General features: G+C 37.8%; 1 protein-coding gene across 1 annotated transcript in view; it reads right to left on the reverse strand.

Moving 5' to 3' along the window:
• MAN1A2 (mannosidase alpha class 1A member 2) overlaps positions 1–23283 on the reverse strand; it is a 225585-nt gene that overhangs the window by 123413 nt on the left and 78889 nt on the right. The window contains exons 2-3 of the mRNA XM_027866720.1: positions 18838–19093; positions 3368–3464 (exon numbers count right to left, since the gene is read on the reverse strand). Coding sequence (XP_027722521.1) covers positions 3368–3464; positions 18838–19093 — 353 coding nt within the window. The remainder of the gene's footprint in view (positions 1–3367; positions 3465–18837; positions 19094–23283) is intronic.

Raw genomic sequence — 23283 nt, forward strand, 5'->3', positions numbered from 1 at the left:
TGTGTGTGTGTGTGTGTGTGTGTGTGTGTGTGTGTGTGTGTGTGTGTATACACATATATATAGTCACAAAAAAGGAGCCTATAGATAGGGAAAGTTTGAAGTTTAATGAAAGACAAGACACAACACCCATTATTGTTACAAACACTAGAGAGAATCACAGAGAAGCAAATAAAAAACTAACAAACAATTAATAACTCAGTGAAGTTGCAGAATGTAAGATAAAACCCATACAAATCACCAGTATTTCTGTATATTACCAACAAAATCCATAAAAAAAAAAAAGAAATTCCATTTAAAATAAATACAGATAGTATAAAACTCTTGGGAATCTGCCCGCCAAGAAACATACACGAACTATATGAACACAGTTATGAAAAATAAAGATAGATATAATAAGTAACTGGAGAAGAATAATTGCTCATGGGCAATCCAAGTCAATATAGTAAAAATGACAAAACTATCTAAATTAATTTATATATTGAGTGTTACACCAATCAAATTACAAAGGAATACCTTACAGAGTTAGAAAAAAAATAATTTAAAAAGCTCATCTAGAGGGTAAAAGGTCAAGAATATCATGGATATTGTTGGAAAAAGTGAGAAAGAAGGAGGCCAAGTAGTATCAAATCTCAAACTATACTATAATGTCACAATCATCAAATAATTTGGTACTGGCTAAGATACAGAACAGCTGATCAATAAAACAGATTAGGAATATAATATATAGAAATAAACAAGCATAGTAACCTAGTGTTTGATAAATCTAAAGATCCTCGTTATTAGAACAAGAATGTACTATTTGACAAAAACTGATGGGAAAACTAGAAAATAGCCTTGCAGAAACTATGTACAGACCAACATTTCACACCATATACCAAGACAAGGTGCAAATAGGTACAAGATTTAGAAACATCACAAACAACTTAGAAAGCATGGAAGAAATGACCTGTCAGATATATGAATAACCAGATATATGGATGACCAAATCAAGAGTCAGGGACTTTCACGGAAACCAAAATAGAAAATTTTGATTTTGTTGTTGTTCAGTCATTTTTCAGTTGCGCCCAACTCTTTGTGACCCCATTTGGGGTATTCTTGGCAAAGATACTGGAATGGTTTGTCATCTTCTCCAGTTTATTTTACAAATGAGGCAAGTGAGGCACACAGAGTTAAGTGACTTGCCCACACAGCTAGGAAGTGTCTGGGGCCAAATCTGTACTCAGGAAGAGGACTGTTCCTGACTCTAGGCCTGGCACTCTATCTAGTGTGTCAACTAACTGCCCCCAAATGTTGACTATATAAATTTGAAAGTTTGTGCACAAGCACAAAGTCATCCTGACTCTGAGACTGGCTCTCTCTATCCACTATGTTACATAGGTACTACATGTATGTGTATGTATAATATCATACTCACACATGTCCTGCATAATACTGTAAGAAATACTAAAGAAAACAAACGATACATTTTCTATCATGGATGAGTTTATAAAATTAGTTAAGACCATGAGATTCATATACATACATACATACATACATGCATAAATACAAATATGAGTTAAAATAACTTTCTAGACAACATATGTTTAAGCGTAAAATAACACAGATAAGTGCTATGGGAATACAAAGTAGTCAAAGGCAGCTTCAAGAGAAAGATCAACTGCATTTTAGGGGAAATTAATCTAGAAGTGGTATACAAACAAGAAGAGACAGAGAGGCTTTGCAACAGCCCATGATGTTCTATATTATAATTATAATGGAATCTGTGCTCCACATGGAATTTATAATTAATATACCACATTGCTGCATCAGAAATAAAAAGTAATTAAAATCTATTTTTCATTATACTTTTGTATACCTTTAAAGAACTAACATTTCCTTGGATAACTACAGCTCGAATCAGGGTACTGACTACAGTATTATTATATTGCAAGATTCTAAGGCTGTGAATAGTTTTTTATTGTTTATTGCTTCCCCTAGAAGACCCTGACTGCAGTTAGTCAAAAGGTAATCACTATGAAAGATGGACCTTGCTATACTACCTAGTTTTACCCCTCTGTAGATAGCTCTTAGCTGCCACCAGAGTTGCTCCTCAATGGGCGTCTTTTTCAAAGACCATCATGGCTCATGGATCACATTTTTTACAGTATGAGGTTCTCTCCCCAAACATTGATAATAAAAAATCAATTGTCTTAAATACACAAACTATTATGATGTAAAAAGAATCTTAGGGTATATTATATACTATGTATGAGATAGCTAAGTTACAAGTACATTGCTTTAAGCTACTCAATTCAGTTTGTGAGTTCACCAAAAATAAAATAAAATTTAAAAAAAAAAAAAAAACCACACCAGATTTTTATTGTCAATTCTAGTTACTTTTAAACTCTAATCCAAGGTCAAAACCATACCAGGCTCACTTGATCACTGCTGAAAAAAGAGCCCTTTACATTCAGGCCTCAAGTTTACCCCTCCATTCTAAAAAGAAATTGTTCTTTGTCCAAACACCCAAACCCTGAACTAACTTCAGTCTTTCTAGGGAAAGAGTCCCTAGGAAGCCCCTATTCTTACTTTCTCAACCTTTGGAGGCCATACACTAAAACGTTCTTATTTTTGTTACGCTCAAAAATTATCTCCTCTCCTACCCAATTTCTAAATGCAGTTTCCTGTTCATTCACATTTCCTGTTTACCCTGTGTTTATTCTGTATTTCCATTCAATGTATCATCATATAGCACCTCATTCTAAGTTCCCACCAACTTCCTTAGAGAGTTGCCTATCTAGGCATCACACATAAACATATGTTCTGAGCTGTAAAGTCAAGGAAGAAAAGGCAGAATCTACAGATTAAGTGAAATGAACTGATGCAACTGTGAATTTCACTTCATTACATTCAACTCAACTCTGTTAAGTGCTAGAGATACAAAGCCAGATTTCCCCTAACCTCGCTCTCCCTTCAAAGATAACAAGAAAACTTCTCAGAAGATCCTGGAACTGACTCATGTATCAGCTCTTTTAACGTTTCCCACATCAAGAGCTCAATCCGGAATAGAAAAGACAAATGAGTGTTCAAAGATTTCCTGGATCTATCACAGTACTTAAGTATAAGACAATGCTGAGTATCTTATGCTGCTTTCCATTACAAAAGAAAAGTGAAACAAATTTTAGCAATAGTAATTCAACAAATAACCTCCCTCCCACAAGACAATTTAAGACAATCACTTACTTACATATTGTACAATGCACATAACTACAGGGCTGCTCACAAAAATGAGTACAGTAATTTTCAACTACAGCATAATACAGCTAAGATTATTTTTAAGGATCTAGGTTAAAAACCGAAATAATGCAATTTGACAAAATCAACTTACCAAATATATTAGTGGAATGTCCTTTCATAGCAATGGGTTTAAGTTCATTGTGTCCCCAGCCATATTTCCTATAATTACTCCAGGCATGTTTCATCATCTGAAGAGACAAAAATTTCAATACATCACTCTAGATATCCATAGCACATTTTTTCTAAAAGGTTTGTAACCACCTGGAAGTTTTGTTTCTATTTCCTTAATTTCTATTTCCAATTTCCTTTTTATTCTATCATGATGTTATCAGTTAAAAGTACGATACTAAAACAGAACTCCCATGAGTCAAAATTGTTCATCATTGGAAAGAACAACATACAGAATTCTACACAATCCATTTTCAAAGTATGCCCATTAAGGGTATACCATCATAGTGGACTATAATTCTAATTCACTTATCACTCAGGTTACACATTTCAATATCCAAAGTATATAATACTATTCCAAATTTACACTTACAAAATAAATTTAGTTATATTATAATGTTACATTTTATATACAAAGATGATGTAACTTGCCATCAAGAAAGCATGCATTGCAAATTATTTTTCCAGTATTTTGTGGATTTATTTTGATATCTCCAGATTCACTATCCTATGTCTGCAATTGTATTTCACACTGTTCTACTCCATGAACTCTACCCTACACAAAAAGGACTTTTCTCTGACTCCCAAAATGACTCACCCTTTCCTGCTTTCAAGCTTTTGCACACACGGCTTCCTGCATCTGGAGTGTATTCCTCCCTCCCTCATTTTGCCTATTCAATTCCTATCCAACCATTAAAGTCCAATTCAAATCCCACCACCTCCATGAAGTTTTCTTAATCCTTTTTTCCCCTGGTTAACAACCATGTCTGATCCCCCTTAGGATACAATTCCCCCCAGCACTTTACTTTGTACCACTTCAACACACTTACCATGCAATACTGTGTATTACAAATAGCTGCTCTTATGTCTTGTCCTTCCATTCAACCTAGAGTTCTAAGAGAACCAGAACCTTCTCTTTTCTAAACTTTGTATAGAAGGTTTAGCATAGAGTTCTCCAAAGAGTAGGTGATTAATAAATATTTGTGAAGCTGAACTGGCCATCATACCCACTTCTACACTTTCCATTACCAATTGCATGCAGATGATTCTTAAAGGTTTACCTCCAAACCTAATGTTTCCATAAAGTTCCAGGCCCACCTCCCCAATTGTTTGCTAGATATTTCTTTTTGTACTTCAATAGTTCTGTGGTTCAATAATCTCACTGATATTAGTACTCGCATCAAACATGCAGACCACAAACCATCCATGATTTCTTATCCTATGTGACCTACCCCGGAAAGGAGAAATACAAATGAACCACAAACCCTGATACAGAGGCATGATACCGTACCAATCGGAAACTTCAATTATCCAGTATCTGTGAAGAGTCCTCTCTCTGCCAAAAGTAGCAGAGCAACAAATAAACTCCAGACTTGCCTTAATAATAATTTCACTCTATAAAAAGCAAAAGAATCAGCAAAGCTACTATTCTACAACTCACGACTAACAAAAAAAACAATTAGTTGCTACAGTAAAAATAATAAGAACTTTGAGATAAAATGAACACCAAATTTTAGAACACACATGAGAGAAAGAAGGAAAACTGCACAGCCTGAAAAACTTAGTATTTCAAAATAGATATCAGTGTTTAGAAAAGACAGGGAGTATTTCATGATTTTAAAACAGGAGTACAAAAACCCCTTAAGGATGGGTATCTCTTAAGAATTTAAAATTCTGTGTCTAAACAGTGCAAAAAAAAAAAATATATTCTGAGGAAGAAACAAGAATATTACCCAAAAGATAAGATAGATATACAGGGAATTAACAAAATCAGATAATTCTAAAAAGATATTAAGGTCAGAAGGAAGGACAGGTAATCATCATTTCAAACATGGATTACCTTTTTTTATTATTTACTTATTTATGACAACCATTTTTAAAAATTTTGAGTTTTAAATTCTCAACTTCTTATGGCTTCTCTCCCTCACTCACTGAGAAGGCAAGCAATATATCAATTATACATGTGGTCATGCAAACATAATTCCATTAGCAATGTTGCCCCAAAAGAGGGTGGGGGAGAGAAGGAAAAAAAAAAAATGAAAAGTATACTTCAATCTACACTTAGAAATCATTAGTTCTCTCTCTCTAGGAGTGAATAGCCTTTTTCATCATGAGTCCTTCAGAATTGTCTTAGATCATTCTTGATCATTGTAGTTAAGTCTTTCACAGTCAATCTGGCCAGACTTTAGTCTGTGGAGGGGAGTAATAAGCCTGGACAGGGATCAGAGCCAGATAGTAAAAGACTTAATCCTGTACAGACCTTTGATCCAAGAACCAAGAAGGTCACTTTTTGGAGGAAAGGATTTATGATTAACCAAGTCAAGCTTGTATTTTAAGAACATCAATTTGGCAGCAACAGAGATAATCAAGCTATTGCAATAATCTAAGTGAGAGTTTAGGAAGCAAACAAGACAGGTACCAAGAGAAACAAGAGAGTATCCAAAAGGAAAGGGTCATCATCAGTGTCAAATGCTAATAAGTTGAGAAATGTGGGAAATTCAGAAAAAGTAATCAAATTTGACAGTTAAGAGATTATTGAGTATTTTCTCAGGGAGGAGTTAAGAAGCCAAATTGCAATGAAAGGACAGAAAGTGGAGACAAGGAGAGCAGACAGCTTTTTCTAGGACTTTGGCTGTGTGAGGGAAGAGAGACATGAGCAGACAGCTTACAAAAATGATTAGGTTATTATTAGGGTGTTTTAAGGACAGATAAGACCTGGAGGCATTTCTAGGCACCTAGGAAGGAATCAACACATAGGGAATAAATAAAAATTTGAGAAAAAGAAAATGATTCCAAGGACAATCTAGTATAAAAAGTAGGAGAGGATAGATATGGGGGTGGAGAGTTAGCCTTGGCAAAGAGAAGGGCCCCATCCTTCATCATACACCCGTCATCACCCAAAATACAGAAGAAGAAAACGGGGGACTATGTCAAGACGTTTGGGGATATAGCAAAAGGAGGTAATTTTTCAGAAGAAGTCTGGGCCGAATGGCCTCTTATTTTCTCAGGAATGCTAAATGAAGATTTTCTTCCAAGAAGCTGGGCAGAGAGAGTGGTGGGGGAGACTTGAAGAGAAAAAGTTCAGAAAAACTGGGTAGTGTGATGGAGCTGTATAAAGACTGTCTTGCAGTTAGGGCCCAGCTGAGATTACCTAGTTCAGATCTGCAGTGTCCCCAGTCAGAGTGGAGCAGCTGGGGGGGAGGCACACACAGAGTGCTAGCATTTGAGTCAAATCCTTTAAGTTCAAATCCTCCTTCAGCCACTTAGAGCTGTGTGCCCTAGGGCTAGTCAGGAGGCCTCAAAGCCACAGTTTACCCATGTATGAAAATGGAGAAAGTAATTGTTCCTTACATTATATAACATGTAAAATGCTTTGCAAATCTTAAAGTGCTATGTAAATGTTAGCTATTATTAGAATTCAGAAAGGTAAGTAGCCCAGTGAATAGAGTACTAGGCTGGAAGTTAGGAAGACTCATCTTTCTGAGTTCAAATCTGGCCTCAGACACTTAGCTGTGGGATCCTGAGCAAGTCACTTGCTTCCCAAAAAAGAAAAACAGGAAAGCAGGTGAAGTATACAAACTATGAGAATCCCAAACTTATTTGGCCTACTGTCTCCTTTAAAAAAATATTCAGTGGCCCCCTAGAAAGCCACTTCCTTTAATGGTTTTTTTGGGAGGGGATGGGGGGAAGTCACATCATTTTAAACTACTACCATCACTCTGGATCGTTCCAGGGGGCAGTACTGCCCACTTCAGGAACCTATGTAGTATAGAACAATGAGCATGTTCTAAACAATTCCTGATGAACTTGTTTAATGTATAATTAAAGAGATAACTATCCCTATCATGAGCACTATAAATGGAAAACAGTAATCAATGACCCAACACAGCTTCATCAAAAATAGTCATGCCAAGTCAACTTCATTTTCTATTTTATAGTTACAAGACTTATAGACCATGGAATAAATGTCATAGATTCAATATAGCCTATACAGTATTTTAGCAAAACTCTAGCAGAATACCCTAGTGATCTGTCCTTGGCCCTGAGCTATTGAACAAAGGATCTGAATAAAGATATAGATAGCATGTTCATAAAATTTGCAATTCTCACAAAGTTAGTAGGGATAGCTGAGAAGTTAGATGACAACCTTGGGTCCAAGGATAAAGCAATGCAGATTAGAAGGAAAGTAGAAAGCTGGGAAAAAAATTTTTACAGCCAGTGTTTCTGATAAAGGCCTCATTTCTAAAATATATAGAGAACTGAGTGAAATTTATAAGAATACAAGTTATTCTCCAATTGATAAATGGTCAAAGGACATGAATAGGCAATTTTCAGAAGAAATTAAAGCTATCTATAGTCATGTGGAAAAATGCTCTAAATCACTATTGATCAGAGAAATACAAATTAAAACAACTCTGAAATACGACCTTGCACCTATCAGATTGGCTACTGTAAAAGCAAAGGGAAATGATAAATGTTGGAGAAGATGTGGGGAAACTAGGACACTAAAGCATTGTTAGTGAAGCTATGAACTTTTCCAGCCTTCCTGGGGAGCAATTTGGAACTGTGCCCAAAGGGCTATAAAATTGTGCATACCCTTTGATCCAGCAATACCACTTCTAGGTCTGTATCCCAAACAGATCATAAAAATGAGAAAAGGACTCACACATATACATGTACAAACATATTATACAGCAGCTCTTTTTGTGGTGGCAAAGAATTAGAAATTGAAGGGATGCCTAACAATTGGGGAATGACTGAACAAGTTGCTGTATATGAATGTAATAGAATACTACTGTTCCATGAGAAATGACAAGCAGGGAGACTTCAGAAAAACCTGGATAGACTTACATGAACTGATACTGAGTAAAGTGAGCAAGAACCAGGAGAACACTGTACACAGTAACAGCGACACTGTACAATGACTAACTTTGACAGACTTGGCTTTTCTCAGCAATGCAAGGATCTAAAACTCATGAGGAAAGATGCTATCCACATCCAGAAAAAGAACTATGGGGTCTGAATGCAGATCGAAGCATACTATTTGCAAGCTCAGTCTCTCTCTCTCTCTCTCTCTCTCTCTCTCTGTTTCTTCTTTCTCATAGTCCCTCCCATTGGTTCTAATCCTTCTTCACAACATGACTAATGTGAAAATGTTTAACATGAATGTATATGTAGAGCCTATATCAGATTGCACACAGTCTTGACGAGGGGGGAGGAGGAGAAAATTCAGAACTCAAAATCTTATGGAAGAGAACGCTGAAAACTAGAAATTAATTTAAAAAAAAAAAGAAAAAGAAATGATGAGCTGGCAGATTTCAGAAAAGACTTACAATGAAATGATGCTCAACGAAGTGAGCAATACCAGGAAAACACTGTATACAGTAACAGCAACATTTGTGCAATGATCAACTATGATAGACTTAGCTCTTCTCAGCAAAACAATGATCTGAGACAATTTCAAAAGACTTGTGATAGAAAATGCTATCCATATCCAGAGAAAGAATCATGGAGTCTGAATGCAGATCAAAGCATACTATTTTCACCTTTTTTTGTTTTTTTGTTTTTCATGATTTTTCCCTTTGGTCTGATTCTTCTTTCACAACATGACTAATGTAGAAATATGTTTAATATGATTGCACATATATAACCTGTATCAGATTGCGTGCTATCTTAGGCGGGGGGGAGTGAAAAAAAATTGGCAACTCAAAATCTTGTAACAGTGAATGTTGAAAACTATCTTTACATGTAATTGGAAAAAAATTAAATAGCATGGGGGGGGGGGAGGAAAAAGCAATGGGCCAAATCCAAAAATACAACATTCTATAAGGATAAATGTAAAATACAACTTCTTCACCATTTATAGGATCCATTAACAGGTGGATGCCTTCACGGGGGGAGGGACTGACAACACAAAGATGACTCAGTTCATACACAAACACTAGGCTGAATTAATATGAAATAATGAAACAGAAATAAATGTCAAGTCTTAAACTTGACTTCACAAACACAAAATGGTGGGGGGGTGAAGGTGGGAGGGGGCAGGGTTAGGCAGCAGTTAATAGGACAAAGCTCTTGCCATTTAGTTGACTGCTAGCTCAACATGAATTAACTGTGACTTAGCAGTTCAAAGCATTAATACAACCTTAGGCTGCATTAAGGGAGGAACTGCCTTTGAGAATAAAGAGGTGATAGTTCTGTACTTGTCCTTGTCAAATCACATCCGCAATTTTGTGCTCCATTCTCCCTGGAGCCTGGCACACAGCCTGGCTCTTAGGAACTGCTTAATAAATGTCTCTGGATTGATTGATTCAGGGCATCACATTTTAGGAAGGACAACAAAAAAGTTGGAAAATTATACAGAGGAGGGTGATCAGAAAGGTGATGGGCCTTGAGTCTATACCATATGAAAACTGGCTGAAGAAATGAGAATGTTTATCCTGAAGGGAAGACTCAGGGATGACACACACATTAGTTCTCTATTGCTCTGAACTAGCTGTGCTCTTGTTATTCAAATGAAAAACATTATTAAGTTTTATAAACTCACCCTAATAAAGTCCTATTTAAATCAGATCTTACCTGACATTTCACTGGTTTTTTCAGCTGATCTTATAAAATAAGTCTTGATTAGTATAAATAATGTATACCAGTTAGCCTACATTGAATTTTTTTGTTAAAACTATCACTAACTTGATCAAATAACACATCCACTTTTTTATATTCTGGAATATGAAATGAGAAATTGTTTTCATTCTGATATAAACAACTATCAAATCATCCAACATTACATTTGCCACCAAATACATCTGCTGAGATTTAAAACTTTACCAATAATCTTTTAGTTGCCAAATCTAATTACCTTTTCTCAATCCTCATCCTTCTGATGTTTCTGTAGCCCTGAACTGCAATCTGGATTCCTCCCAGTCTCAGCTTGAGTCCCACCTTCTGCAAGAAGCTTTCCCAAAGGCCTTCTTGAGCTTAGTGCACATTGATGTCCTATCTGTATCCCTGTTTCCATGGCACTATTCTCTCCTAGTTCTTTCTTCTACCTGTCTGCTCCTTCTCAGTGTCCTCTGCTGCGCAGAGGTCATGCCTGATAACAGTGAGCATCTCCCCCGCCCAGGCTCTGGCCTGGCCCAGGGTCTCTTCCAGCTCTATGTTTATTTCACTTGATGATTACCTCAGCTTCCATGAATTCAATTAATCACTTCTATGTAGATGATTCTCAAAGCTAATTGTTCAGCCTTAACAAGCAGAAGGAGAAGTGTGGGAATAATCCTGGCCTAGGGGTTTGGAGAGGCTGTGACAGGAAACAGGGCAAAGAACTTTTCACAGGAAGAAGACTGCTTAAAGTTGAACTGGTTAACTATAGGTCAAGAGAAGATAGTGGAATACAAGGGTGATGAAAGGGGTGAAACGACTGTAGGCTGGGGTTAGGACAAATTAGTTTGAGTGTGTAAAACACCCCTAAAGAGTTAGGAGGGTTTTGGAGATTTCATTTCCCCATTTTACATACATACACACATGTACAGATACACACATTTATAGACACAGACAGGGGCTGACCACTCACTTTTCAGCATAAGCATTTACATCACCGAGATTGTCAAATGCTACATATTATGACTTGATTTGTCATTTTGTTAATTGATTGTTAATAATGATGACTAGACTTGGGGGGGGGGGGTAGTGTTAGAAGGAACAAGATACTCATTTATCATCTCTATGATGATGATTCTCAGGTCTCTGAGTCCAGCCCTGACTTCTTTCATGGCCTCCAATTTCCAATTACCTACTGGACATCTCAAAATGAACGTCTTGTAAGGATCTTAAACTTGACACGTCCAAAACTAAACCAAACTCTCCCCTCTTCTTCACTTCTTATTCCTCTTAAGGGGACTACCATCATTCCACTCAGCCAGGCTCACAACCTAAGTGTCATCCGTAACTCCTCATTCTCTCCAAATTCCACATCCAACCTGCTGCCAAGTCCTGTTGTTCCTACCAACATATGCTACCTTCTCTCTTCCACTGTCACCATCACAGGGCATGCCGCCATCATATAACACTTGGATCATTACAACAGCCTTCAGATTGGTCTCCCCGACAAATCTCTTCCCACTATAGACAATTCTCCAAGTCTGCTGTGAAACTGATCTTCTAAAGCACAAGTCTGTCCCAGTCTCTGTCTCTCACTCACTCACACACACACACACACACACACCCATGCACGCACATTCAATAAATTCCAGTGGTTCCCTATTACTTCCAAGATCAAATATAAAGTCCTCTGTTCAACTTTTAAAGCCCATCATAACCTAGGCCCCTTCTTACTTTTCCAGTCTTTTTATACCTTCCTCCTGCCTTCATGTACTTACTCTGTGATTCAATGATGCTAACCTCCTTCATGGACACACAACACTCCACCTCCCAACTCTAGGCATTTTCACGTGCGGTGCCCATGCCTGGAACTCTCTCCCTTCCTTATCTCCACCTTCTGGCTTCTCTGGATTCATCCCAATCTCAGCTAAAGTGTCACCTTCTAAAAGAAGCTTTCTCAAAGGCCTTCTTGAGCTTAGTGCACAATGATATCCTATTTGTAGACCTGTGAACAGATACCACTATTCCAAAAGGCAATCAGGAATTACACACCCCCCAAAAAAAGTTACTAACCAGTTCATTCCCTCTAAACCCAGTTATACCACTGCTAGGCCGACCCATAACCCCTGCCTCTGCCCCCCGGAGAAAAAGGTTATATACGTACAAAATGTAAAGCAGCTCTTTTGGTGGAGGCAAAAAATGTAAACTAAAGGGATGCCCATCAATTGAAAAATGGCTGAACAAATTGTAGTACGTGAATGTGATATAATGTTATGGGGTATGTGTGTTTGCACATACACGTGTATGTTTATATGCATGTGTGTGTCTGTACACAGATGTGTGTAATCAATTGTTATACTATAGGAAACATTGAAATAGATGATTTCAAAGAGCCATGGAAAGACCTATATGAGTGATAGAGTAAAGAGGCAGAAACAGAAGAACAATTTATATTTTAACATCAATATTATAAGAATGAACAATTTTGAAGACTTTTATAACTGATGAAGGAAGAATAAACTGAGAACCAGGAGAGCAATTTATACAACAATACTGCAAAGACAACTCTGAAAGCTTAAAACTATAAGCAACATGATGACCATACATGTTTCCAGAAGACAGATAACGCAACCTATTATCCACCTCCTGATATACAAAGCAATGGATTTAGTGGACATAATTTTCAATTCAATAAACACTTATTAAGCACCTACTATGTGTCAGGTACTGTGATAAATCCTAAAAATACAAATGAGAAAAAGAAAGACAATGCCTGGCCCCAAGGAACTTACAATCTAGGGACCACTAAACACAAAAGGAAGCTAGAAAAGCCAGTTCCATGGAGTTCAGACCCCATAGAGCTGCCAATGGAAGGCAGAAAGAGCTGGGAAGTGCCTGCCCTCTATTGTGAAAGGCTTTGGGAGGAGTTCAGTGCTCCTCTCTCCAGTCTCCCAACCAGAGGAGAAGGTGGCTAAGGGAGGTGGAAAGTGCAGTATCCAAGGCCGAGTAAAACAGCATGATGAGATTCCTGGCTACCAGGTTGTCCTGGGAGGGTCATCTCATTCAGTGGAGTTCAGACCAAGCAGAGCTCGTTCTGGATGGAAGGTGTGGAGTTTGAGTGACTCACACTTCAGCTGGGTCTCCCAGAGAAGCTGAACACAAGGGACTGTAACGTTCCCAGAACATGTCCTCCAAAAATCTTCTCTTCTCAGCAGGCAGAGGCTCATAAAGCTCTTGCTCTAAAATCCTCCAACAGGGGCACAGCGGACAGAGAACCAACCCTGGAGTCAGGAGGACCTGAGTTCAAAACCAGCATCAGACACATAACACTAGCTCTGTGACTCTGGGCAAATCACTTAACCGCAATTGCCTCACCCTCCCAGAAAAAAGAAAGAAAAAAAAAGAAAAGAAAAGAAATCCTCCAACAGAATCACTGCTTGTTCCCCACCCTAGATCGCTCCTGCGATCAGTCTCATAGTTCTTCAGGCAACATGGTCAGGAACTGCTCTAGGGCCAGTGGCTCCAGGATCTGCACCTAAACGTAAATATCCAGTCTCAGCCAATTCTGACAAAGATCTTCTGAGTTAGTTATGGCTTCACATGATGCAGAAGTATCCTCATAGCGAAAATGCCTGAAACAGCGGTGAAAAATCTCCCTCTCAAAGAGGCTATTTCACAACAGGCTTAGTTCATGCTCCCAGAGACAAACCTCCCGTGGTTCCATTTTCAGAGGTCCTCCTTGTCCCTGTGCAGGCCCAGGGGTCAGGGATGCAACTTTCCTGGATTGTGCAGACATCACCAGATTCAGGGGATGCCACTTACTCAAAATGGAATCTATGACGCAAGAAATCAAACTCCAGCTCTTGACTTTCTTTTTTCAGATACACAAACCCTGGACAGGGTCAGAGGGCAGCTAGTCATGTTCACTTCTCATTCAACCCCCAGACACCCACACAAAAGATGGGGGCAGGGGGAGTGGAGGGGTGAGGGTTTACAAAGGCCAGAAGTACGTATGAAATTTCTGGCAAACCTGGATTCACAGCATAATCTCAACCCCAATGGTCACTTCACCCCACAATGAGACATATTTTTGTAGACAGTCAATAACAGAATTGGTTTTGCTTGGCTGTACTTATTTGTTACAACAAATTTGATGGGTTTTTTTTTCCTCTATGGGATGGAAGGGAAAGAAAACAATTTCTTTTAATTAAAAACCATTTTAAAAATAGAGAAGAGTGGTTTAAGATGTGGAATGTTAAATACACTATCAGATGAAGTCACTATACTGTTAGTTTTACTGAGTTACAAGAAACCTATTGCAGAATGGGGGGGGAGAAGGAATTTGTAAATTTTAGAGGAAAGAAAGGTGGGGGAGAGAGAGAGGACAGAAAGAAAGAGTGAGAGACAGAGAGAGAGAGAGAGACAGACAGAGAGAGAGAGAGAGAGAGACAGAGAGAGAGAGAGAGAGAGAGAGAGACAGAGAGACAGAGACAGAGACAGAGACAGAGAGAGAGAATATGAATGTATTCCTAAAATGAAAAGCCAGTGACAGGAAATGCACTAGGCTCCATTTCAGAATTCATGGGAAGCACCCCCTTACTGAAGCTGTGCCATAATCTATTTCCCTTTAACTTTGATCAATTTATCCTAACTCGGTCATCCTTAGTCAAACAGTATGGTTAAATCTACTTCCTTACGGTCACCTTTCAAACAATGGAAGAGCAAAATAATGTTTCTCCAAGTCTCTTCACCAAGCTAAATATTTGCATTGTGTTCAACCAAATCTCAAACGCATAGTTTCAAATTCCCTTACTGTCCCGGTTGTTTTTCTCTAAGTGCACTCAGGTTCATCAATATCCCTCCTAAAAACTGATGGCCCGAAATAAACACTATACTCCAGGGCACACCACAAACATCTCCTAAATATTACATGAATTTTTGTTTTAGTTCTTTTAAGTTGTCCAAAATTCATACCAAATATACTATTAAAACCCCTAGGTCTTTTATATTTCATCTTTTTTAATTCATTATTCATGCCTGTAATGACTTTTTAGACCTCAATTGTCACCAACATATTGGAAATCCCTCTCAGCTTCATTTTAGCTCCAAATCTGAAGAGCATGACTCTGGCGTCTTCATCCAAATCACCAATTAAAAAAAAAAAAAGATAAAGAAAAAAATCAAGTACATAGATGTACAGCACATCATGAGAACACTCCTTCAAAGCTGATACCTAGCAAAATATTTACAAAAACCAGATGGTCAATGAATTTTGTTGGTAATTATGACAAAACACCAACAAATAATACTATATTAGCCAACTCACAATTACAAACTTTAGGAGCTGACAGGAAGTTCATACATGATGCTAAGTTCTGTCATCCAACAGTCACTGTGTCTTAATACTGGAAGAGGCAGACTTTGCGTCACTTCATCCAAACTCTTCATCTTAGATATGAGGAAATTGAAACCTAGATGGATAAGTGATTAATAGAAGGTGACACAGTTGGCTAATAGCAAAGTAACTGACAAGAACTCACTCCAAGGCCAGCACTTTTTTCAAATCACCACTCTAGCTTCTAGTCTCCACAGACTGAATAAATGAACAGGTCCCTAAAATAGGACTAAAAACACACAGGGGACTGCATGCAAAGAATGCTAGATAGTACACAAATTAAGTGTCAACTGTGTAGAAGTAATAACATCATAGGATTAGAGCTAGAAGGGATGTTTGGGCATCTTCTAATTTAACCCTGTAGAGATTTATGGAAAAGCAAATTGGGATTCACAGAAGCAGTGATTTACTCAAGAGTCACACAGGCCGCACTTTTAGCTGGGTCTTCTGACTTCAAGTACATGATGTTTCCCCAAGAGTGTGAACTCCTCGATGGCTGTGGCTCTTCACTCTTATTTTTACATCTCCAGTAAGCAATACAAGGCCGGACACTTAGTAGGTGCTTACTGACTGGCTGAGTCAGTCAGGTCTTCTTGACTCCAAAGACAACTCTCTATTGACTGCACCATCTAGTTATCTATACAATTAAGAAAACATGAGTTAAGCACCTACCATAGGCAAGTTGTCCCAGAAAAGATAGAATCTCACAAGAATGAGCTTCTGAAGATATAATGACAATGATAAACAATTCTGATGAGAAAGAAAACTGGAAGATGTCTAAAAAGAACAATGTGGAAACACAGGGACCGATCAACTTACACTTGTAAACTTACAATTTTACATGACAGGTACAGAAGACTGAAGCAAGAAAATGTAGCTCCCAATCAACTAATCAATGAAACAAAAATTTTGTTAAGAAACCACTATATCACAAGACACAGGCCAGACACTGAGGAAACAAAGACATAATCCGTTCTCAAGGTGCTTACATTCCACAGGGGGAGACAATATATTAAATACAAGTTATCTACTAGATACATACTAAATAAATACAAAGTAATTACTAGGAAAGAAGGCAGTAGTTCAACATACACCAAAGGTAGGGACAAGATCAGGATAGGCCATATTTAGGATATGTTCATAAGAACACCAAAGATCAAAAGAACTTGGAGTTGTTTTGTTTTGATTTTCCGCTATAATGGAAAAAATGTAAATAGCTAAAAGGGAATATAAGACCACTGCTACACGGAAATGCTACAGGGAAGCTGAAGCTATTGGACTCTTATTCTGTGGGGTTTTTTTTCCTCTACCAAGCACAATGTCTCCATCTTGAAAAGAACAGCTAATACGGATCTGATACACAAAATATGGGGGAGATAAAAGAAAACAACATATATCTGACATTGAATGACGGCATTCTCCAGATCAAGAGTTCTCAAAATGTGGTCCATGGACCCTTTTCAGTAAGGTAAAGACTATTTTCATATTAATACTAAGACATTATTCATCTATTAAAATATTCTTCCCTTTTCCAACTACAAATCTGTGATATAAATGAAAAATGTGAGAGGCAGAGTTTCTGGGTAATTAGTCAATTCATTAATTAGGTTAAATAATAATCAATACACTGATGATCAGTGGTTTCTCTCAGTAACCAAAATACCCCTAATGTTAATACTGAATGCTTTAATATACTTTTAGAAAAGTAGGTGCCCTGCCAGGTAAAAAATCAACCCTGACTGGTTAACAATTAAAATGATGGGCTAGGCATTTAAATGAGGTGGGCTAAATGTTTTCAGCTCCTCTTGCTGAGAATGTGGCTTGATCATAAAACCCAGTCGCCTCCAGTACCCTGGACAGACTGCCGCATATAAAGTGCTATATATTATTTGTTGTTATTACTATTATTACTAGGCTTGTTTTTGCACTTCTTTTTATAATCAGTACAGTGCTTGGCACATTCGAAGTACTTCAGAAATGCTTACTGACTTGACTGACAAAAAATATGGAGGGAGGGAGAGGGAGAGAGAGAGAAAGAGAAAGAGAAAGAGAGAGAGAGAGAGAGAGAGAGAGAGAGAGAGAGAGAGAGACAGCATGCACGTGCACGTGTCGAAGATACATGATATTATCAATGTTAGTACTCTTTCCACCACTACAGCCTTCAACTACTCTATAAATTCTCTATAAATTGGTAGACATTCTTTCAGAGTAATTGTGGACAAAAAATGTATCATCTTATACCCTAAGTGGGTACAAGCTTATCTGAATTTAGTTAAGGTGGTCATCAGAAAGGAGAAATTTATATTCCCAGCCTTTCCACCTTGATAGGAATTGCTAGGGCTTGTGTTCCATTGTGTTTACGAAACCAGGGTCACCCCACAACAAAATGAAGCAACAGAAGAGAAGTTAGGTAGATAAATGTTTTTAGATTATACTCCCCTAGATGAAATCACTTTATATAGTATCTTCAAGTCATATACTATTAAATATTTTAAAAATACCTAAATAACTGACAAGAAATGAATTTTAGATATAGTCAATTAGTCACTAAACATGACAAATTTTCTGAATGACACAGTGACATAAGACAAGTTACTAATGAGAATGACCATGTTAGAAATACGCTTAACACCTAAAACCTAGTATCAAGAAAGTTTATTACAGAGACAGTCCAGAGGATTAGACGTTTCTGGCCAGAAGCGGGCTCCACCCCTCTTCAGGAGGGATGGGCCCTGAGTGCAAGTTATACATTCAAATTCGGCACGAAACCTCCCAGGCTCGGATCGGTCCATCCCTTCCTGGGTTACATCCCTCCTTACATGTTTCTCCTTGATATGCTCAAGTATGTTCCCCCGCTCTTGGTCATACATCCCATGACTCGTTAATGAGGCTCTAATTTTATGCGGGGTGTGTCAGATAATAGTAATGAAGTTCATTAAGCAGGCGCACCAACATTTTTCAGGTGTCCTCAGGTTGACGCTAACTGGTCTGAGCTGACTTGACCCTTATCTTGAATTTGGAGTCTTTTTGGAGCCATCAACTTACTTTGTATTGGTAAAGCCCGAGCCCAGTGTACTACTTCCTGGAATTGTTTTTTAAATCTCTGCATTATTCTCTTTCTCTGTGAAAATTTAACCCTTACCTGACTCTCACAACCACAATAGCAATAAAAACACAGAATATCCACATTTCACATTACTATTAATATTAAAAGAAACAATCCTACTTACAATTACCCACAAATGAAAAAAATAAAGATAAAAATAAGACTAATGAAGAACTTAGAGGCTTCCCTCCAAAAAAGGTCATACCATACAAAGCCATAAACAGTACTGATCCAAAAATGTACAAAACACATATCCCAACCAACTCCCCAGCATAAATTTCAAACTCCTTACCTCCTTAATTTTTTCCCTCTTTTCTCTGGTGTCTTCATCTTCTGGTTCTCCACCGTTTATTCCTATAAGGTTTGGTAAAGGGACTGGTGGCAGTGGCTTGGTTTCTTTCTTCTTTATCTCCTGGGCTACCTTATTTTTTTCTGTTTCAATCTCTGCTTGTATTGTCTCTCTAGACTTCTTCAGTTTCTCTTTTGCCTCTTCCAGAGCTCGTTCATGATCAGCACGAATTTTATTTCTCAGACGTTCCTCTTCTTCCCTGGGAGACAAGCAAGGAGGAAAAAACGGCTTGATCAGAAGCTGACTTCCTAAAAACAACTTAAATCTTTATACATATAGCCATCAGGCTATTCCAACCATCTCATGCTCTTTTCAATTCTTCCACTAGACTACAGACGCAACCCATTAGCAAGAGACTCAAAAATTCCTAGACATTAAAACATACATGCACTGTTAGCAAAATGACTTTGAGAGCCAAAAAACCCAGAGAGCACATGGAGAGATCTAGAAATGAATATGAGAAAGAAAACAAGCACAGACTAACCATAACAAGTAGCAAAGTAGGACCCAGTTAGAGACAGGTAGAAATATGATGAGGGGGGTAAAGATTAAAAGAAGCACAAAAGAAGAAGAGAGAAGACAGAAATGTGTGGGCCAAGGAGACAGAAAAAAATGAAGGGACAACAGAATAGCTATATGGGAAATCATGTCTGTTTAGATCAATATTTCATAATGCACTATGAATAGTAATCAATCAATAATAAACACCTACTAAGTGCTAAGTACAAGGGATACAAAGACAAGATGAAACAGTGCCTGCCCTCAAAGAGCTTTCTTTCCATAATAAGAAACATGTAAGTATTTGAGTACATACAAAATAACTGGTGGAGGGTGGTAGAGATATCATTGCTTCAGGAAAGGCTTCGTGTAGGAGGTGGCACTTGAGCAGAGTTCCCAGGAATGGGGGACAAAAGCAGGCAATGTCACATCAGAAAGCCAGTCAAGCTGGGCTGAAGAATGCATGAAGGAGAGTAATTTAAAATAAGTTTTGAAAGATAAGTTGGAGATAGGCTATAAAGGCATATGAATGCCAAAAAGAGGAGTCTGTATCTCTCCTAGAAGGCCCAGAGATCCAATGGAGCTTGTGAACAAGCTATTGAGGTGATATGGTCACAACCTGTGTTGTAGGAGTATCATTTTGGCAGTCATGTGGAGGTAAGGAGAGAGAAAAGACACAAAGAGCTGGAAAACCAATAGTCTTAGAGACTCAACGACAAGATTCTGAACTAAGATAATGGATACTATGCAAGTAAGAAACAGGGACAGATTCTACCACCTAATTGTGAGTGTACTTCAAGGCTCTATTTCAGGACCTCTCCTATTCTCTTTCTATATGCTCTCATTTGATGAGTATCAGTCTCACAACACCAACTGCCCCAGCGAACATTTTGAACTAGGTCTCCCATGGCTATTTCAACCTCCACATGTTCAAAAGAGAACACATCCTCTTTCCCCCAAAACCGTTACCTGTCACCAAAACTTCCCTATTTCTATCAACACCCTTCCAGACACCCAGGTCCACAATCTCCGTGTCATACCTCATTCTCATTCACCCCACATATCCAATCAGTTACTAAATCTTCTCACTTCTCTCTCCTCAATCTCTCACATTTGTCCTCTTCTCTCCACTCATACAGCAACCACCCCAGTTGAGGGACTATTAAAATGCCATAAGGTTCTAAAACTTAATTCCCTGTCTCAAGTCTCACTCCACTCCAATCCATCCTCTACACAGATGTTCAAGTGATATTTCTAAAACACAAGTCTGACCATGTTACTTCCCTATTACCTTGAGAATCAAATATATTCTGCCTGGCATTTTAAATGCTTTTCACAATCGGCCTTCAACCTACTTTTCCAGTCTTAGTATATACTACTCACCTTCAAGGATTCTAGGGCTCAGTCAAACTGGCTGCCCTATTTTTCCTTATACACAGCATTCCATATGGCATCTCTAAGCCTCTTCAATGGATGCTCTTCTTGCCTGAAAAGTCCTATTGTTCATTTATGCCTCTCAGATTTGCTCATTTCTTCAAGGCTAGGCTCAAGCACCACTTTCTACATAAAGCCTTTCCTGCTCTCCACTGACAGTGCTCCCAATCACCTTGCATCTATTTTGTACTTACCGATCTGTTTGCCTCAACAGAATGCAGCCTCTTTGAGGGCAAAGATTATTTTGTATCACCAAAGCTTAGAACAATGCATGGCACAGAGTATGTGCTTAATAAATGCATACTGATTGATTTATTGATAATAGGTAATGAGAGGAGAAAAGGCTCAATATGGTACAGAAATGTCTAAGAAATATTCATGGTGGAGGTAGGTATAACTTGGGCCTTTCAGTATGAGAAGGATTTGGGCAGGAATAAGAAAGAATAACAACTGGAAAAATGGACAACCTATGCAAAAGGCATAGAAATAGGAGATGGAATGTCCTTTGGGAGAAATAGCTAGAAGGCCACTGTGACTGGACCACTTAGTATCTAAAGGCAAAAAAATGTGAGTTTAGTCTGGGAAAGTTGATAGAAGCCAGATTTTGATGAACTTTAAAAGTCAGGGTTATTTTTAATCTTATCCTAGAAGTAAAGGTAACCACTGGAGCTTCTTGAGCAGAGGAGAAACACAGTTAGACTTGTGTGCTTTTGTAATATCAATCTGGTTCTGGATAGAGTGGACTAGAAAGGTGAGAAGATGGGTGCAGAGGGAACAACTAAGAAGCTATTACAATAGTCTAGTAGAAAGGTGATGAGAACCTGAACTCAAGAGGTGTTGATGTTGTATAAAAAGCAGTAATAATAATAATAACAATAAAAATTGCCATTGAAATTTTATGGTTTACAAAAAAATTTTGCAGACATATTTTAACACCAATAATTAAAGGCTGAATACACAGTAAGGGTAGGGACAGATTATGTTAGGCCTTCAATGTGAATAGTTTCATCAAATAAGCACAGAAAGTTAGTAAAAGGTTCCAAAACAGTAAAATCACATGTTAGAAGTCATATACATAGAGAACAGTCTGCCAGTATTATACTAGATACTCTATTTCGTATTATAGTATTATGCTTTAGATGGCAACAGTTAGGTGACACAGTGGAATTCAAGACTCAGACACTTATTAGCTGTGTGACCCTGCGCACGTCATTTAACCCTGACTGGGTTCCTCATCTGTAAAATGAGCTGGAGAAAGAAATGGCACACTACTACAGTATCTCTGCCAAGAAAATTCCAAAAGGGATCATGAAGAGTCCGACATGACTGAAAAAACAACTTAGAAACAACGTTACACTAAATAGATTAGAACAGGGAAAGGCTAGCGGCAAAGAGAGAAATTAGAACAATATTCTATAATTCAGAGGTAAAAAGCCTGGGGCAAATTGTTATCTCTGAGGAAAAATTCACTACAACAATCAATATTTAAAAAGCCCATGGGAAACAAATAAAAAAGAACTCCAGCATAGGAGAAAAGGTGAAAAAATGTCAGGCTCTGAAAAAGATTAACCAGAATCAACCTAAATATATAATATTCATAAATCTGCAGATATTTCTCTTGGAAACAATCCATCGAAATGATAAAGTATAAAAATGTTGCTTAGATAGGATGTTTTCAAAATTACTTTAAGGAACCTAGAGTTGCTCCTAAAAATTCAAAAGGAAGACATACATGGAGATATTATAGATTCTTTTACAAATATATTACATGCTTCGAGGATATATAAATCAGTGTGGATATTCTTCCCTACTACTACAACCCCTTAACACTTTAGTAGAAGCCTTCATAAATTTCTATAGATGAAAAAAATATATAATCTGATGGCTAAACCTCAGGAAACAGTATCTCCAAATTCAACTAGGCTGGTCCTTGGTTTGACATGTCCGTCATTTGACCTATATCTGAAGCCTTCAATGCTTGACAAAACCTGCCCAAACTTATACTATGTTGGCAGAGCTTTGAAAATCCAGGGACAATACCAATCCATCATGAGACCTCAACATAGGGAATTACTTTAATACTTACATAAAATGAACTAAACACTAATACGAAATTACCTATACTACTAATCTCTGTGGTTATGACAGAAGCCTATTTAAAGGCTGATTAGAATTTTTTTAAAAAGAAAAACTGAGAATGAGAATTGATATTAGTTCACCCAGCACTGTCCATGAAAGAAAGAAGTTCTATCAGATGGACTCAATACCTACTTACTAGTAAAGTGCACAATATAGAAGAAGGGGGGATAATTCATGTTCTCTCAATAGCTAGAATGAAAGATCCCTTAACATCATTCAACCCCTTTTTCTGATCCTATGGATTTAATTTAAGTGCTACGACTGGAACAATCTATATGTAAAACGTCCAGAGACCTTTGCCACAGCTACAGCAATGCA

The sequence above is a fragment of the Vombatus ursinus genome, unplaced genomic scaffold (genome assembly GCF_900497805.2).
Source record: "Vombatus ursinus unplaced genomic scaffold, bare-nosed wombat genome assembly UNPS02014782.1, whole genome shotgun sequence".
NCBI lineage: Eukaryota > Metazoa > Chordata > Mammalia > Diprotodontia > Vombatidae > Vombatus > Vombatus ursinus.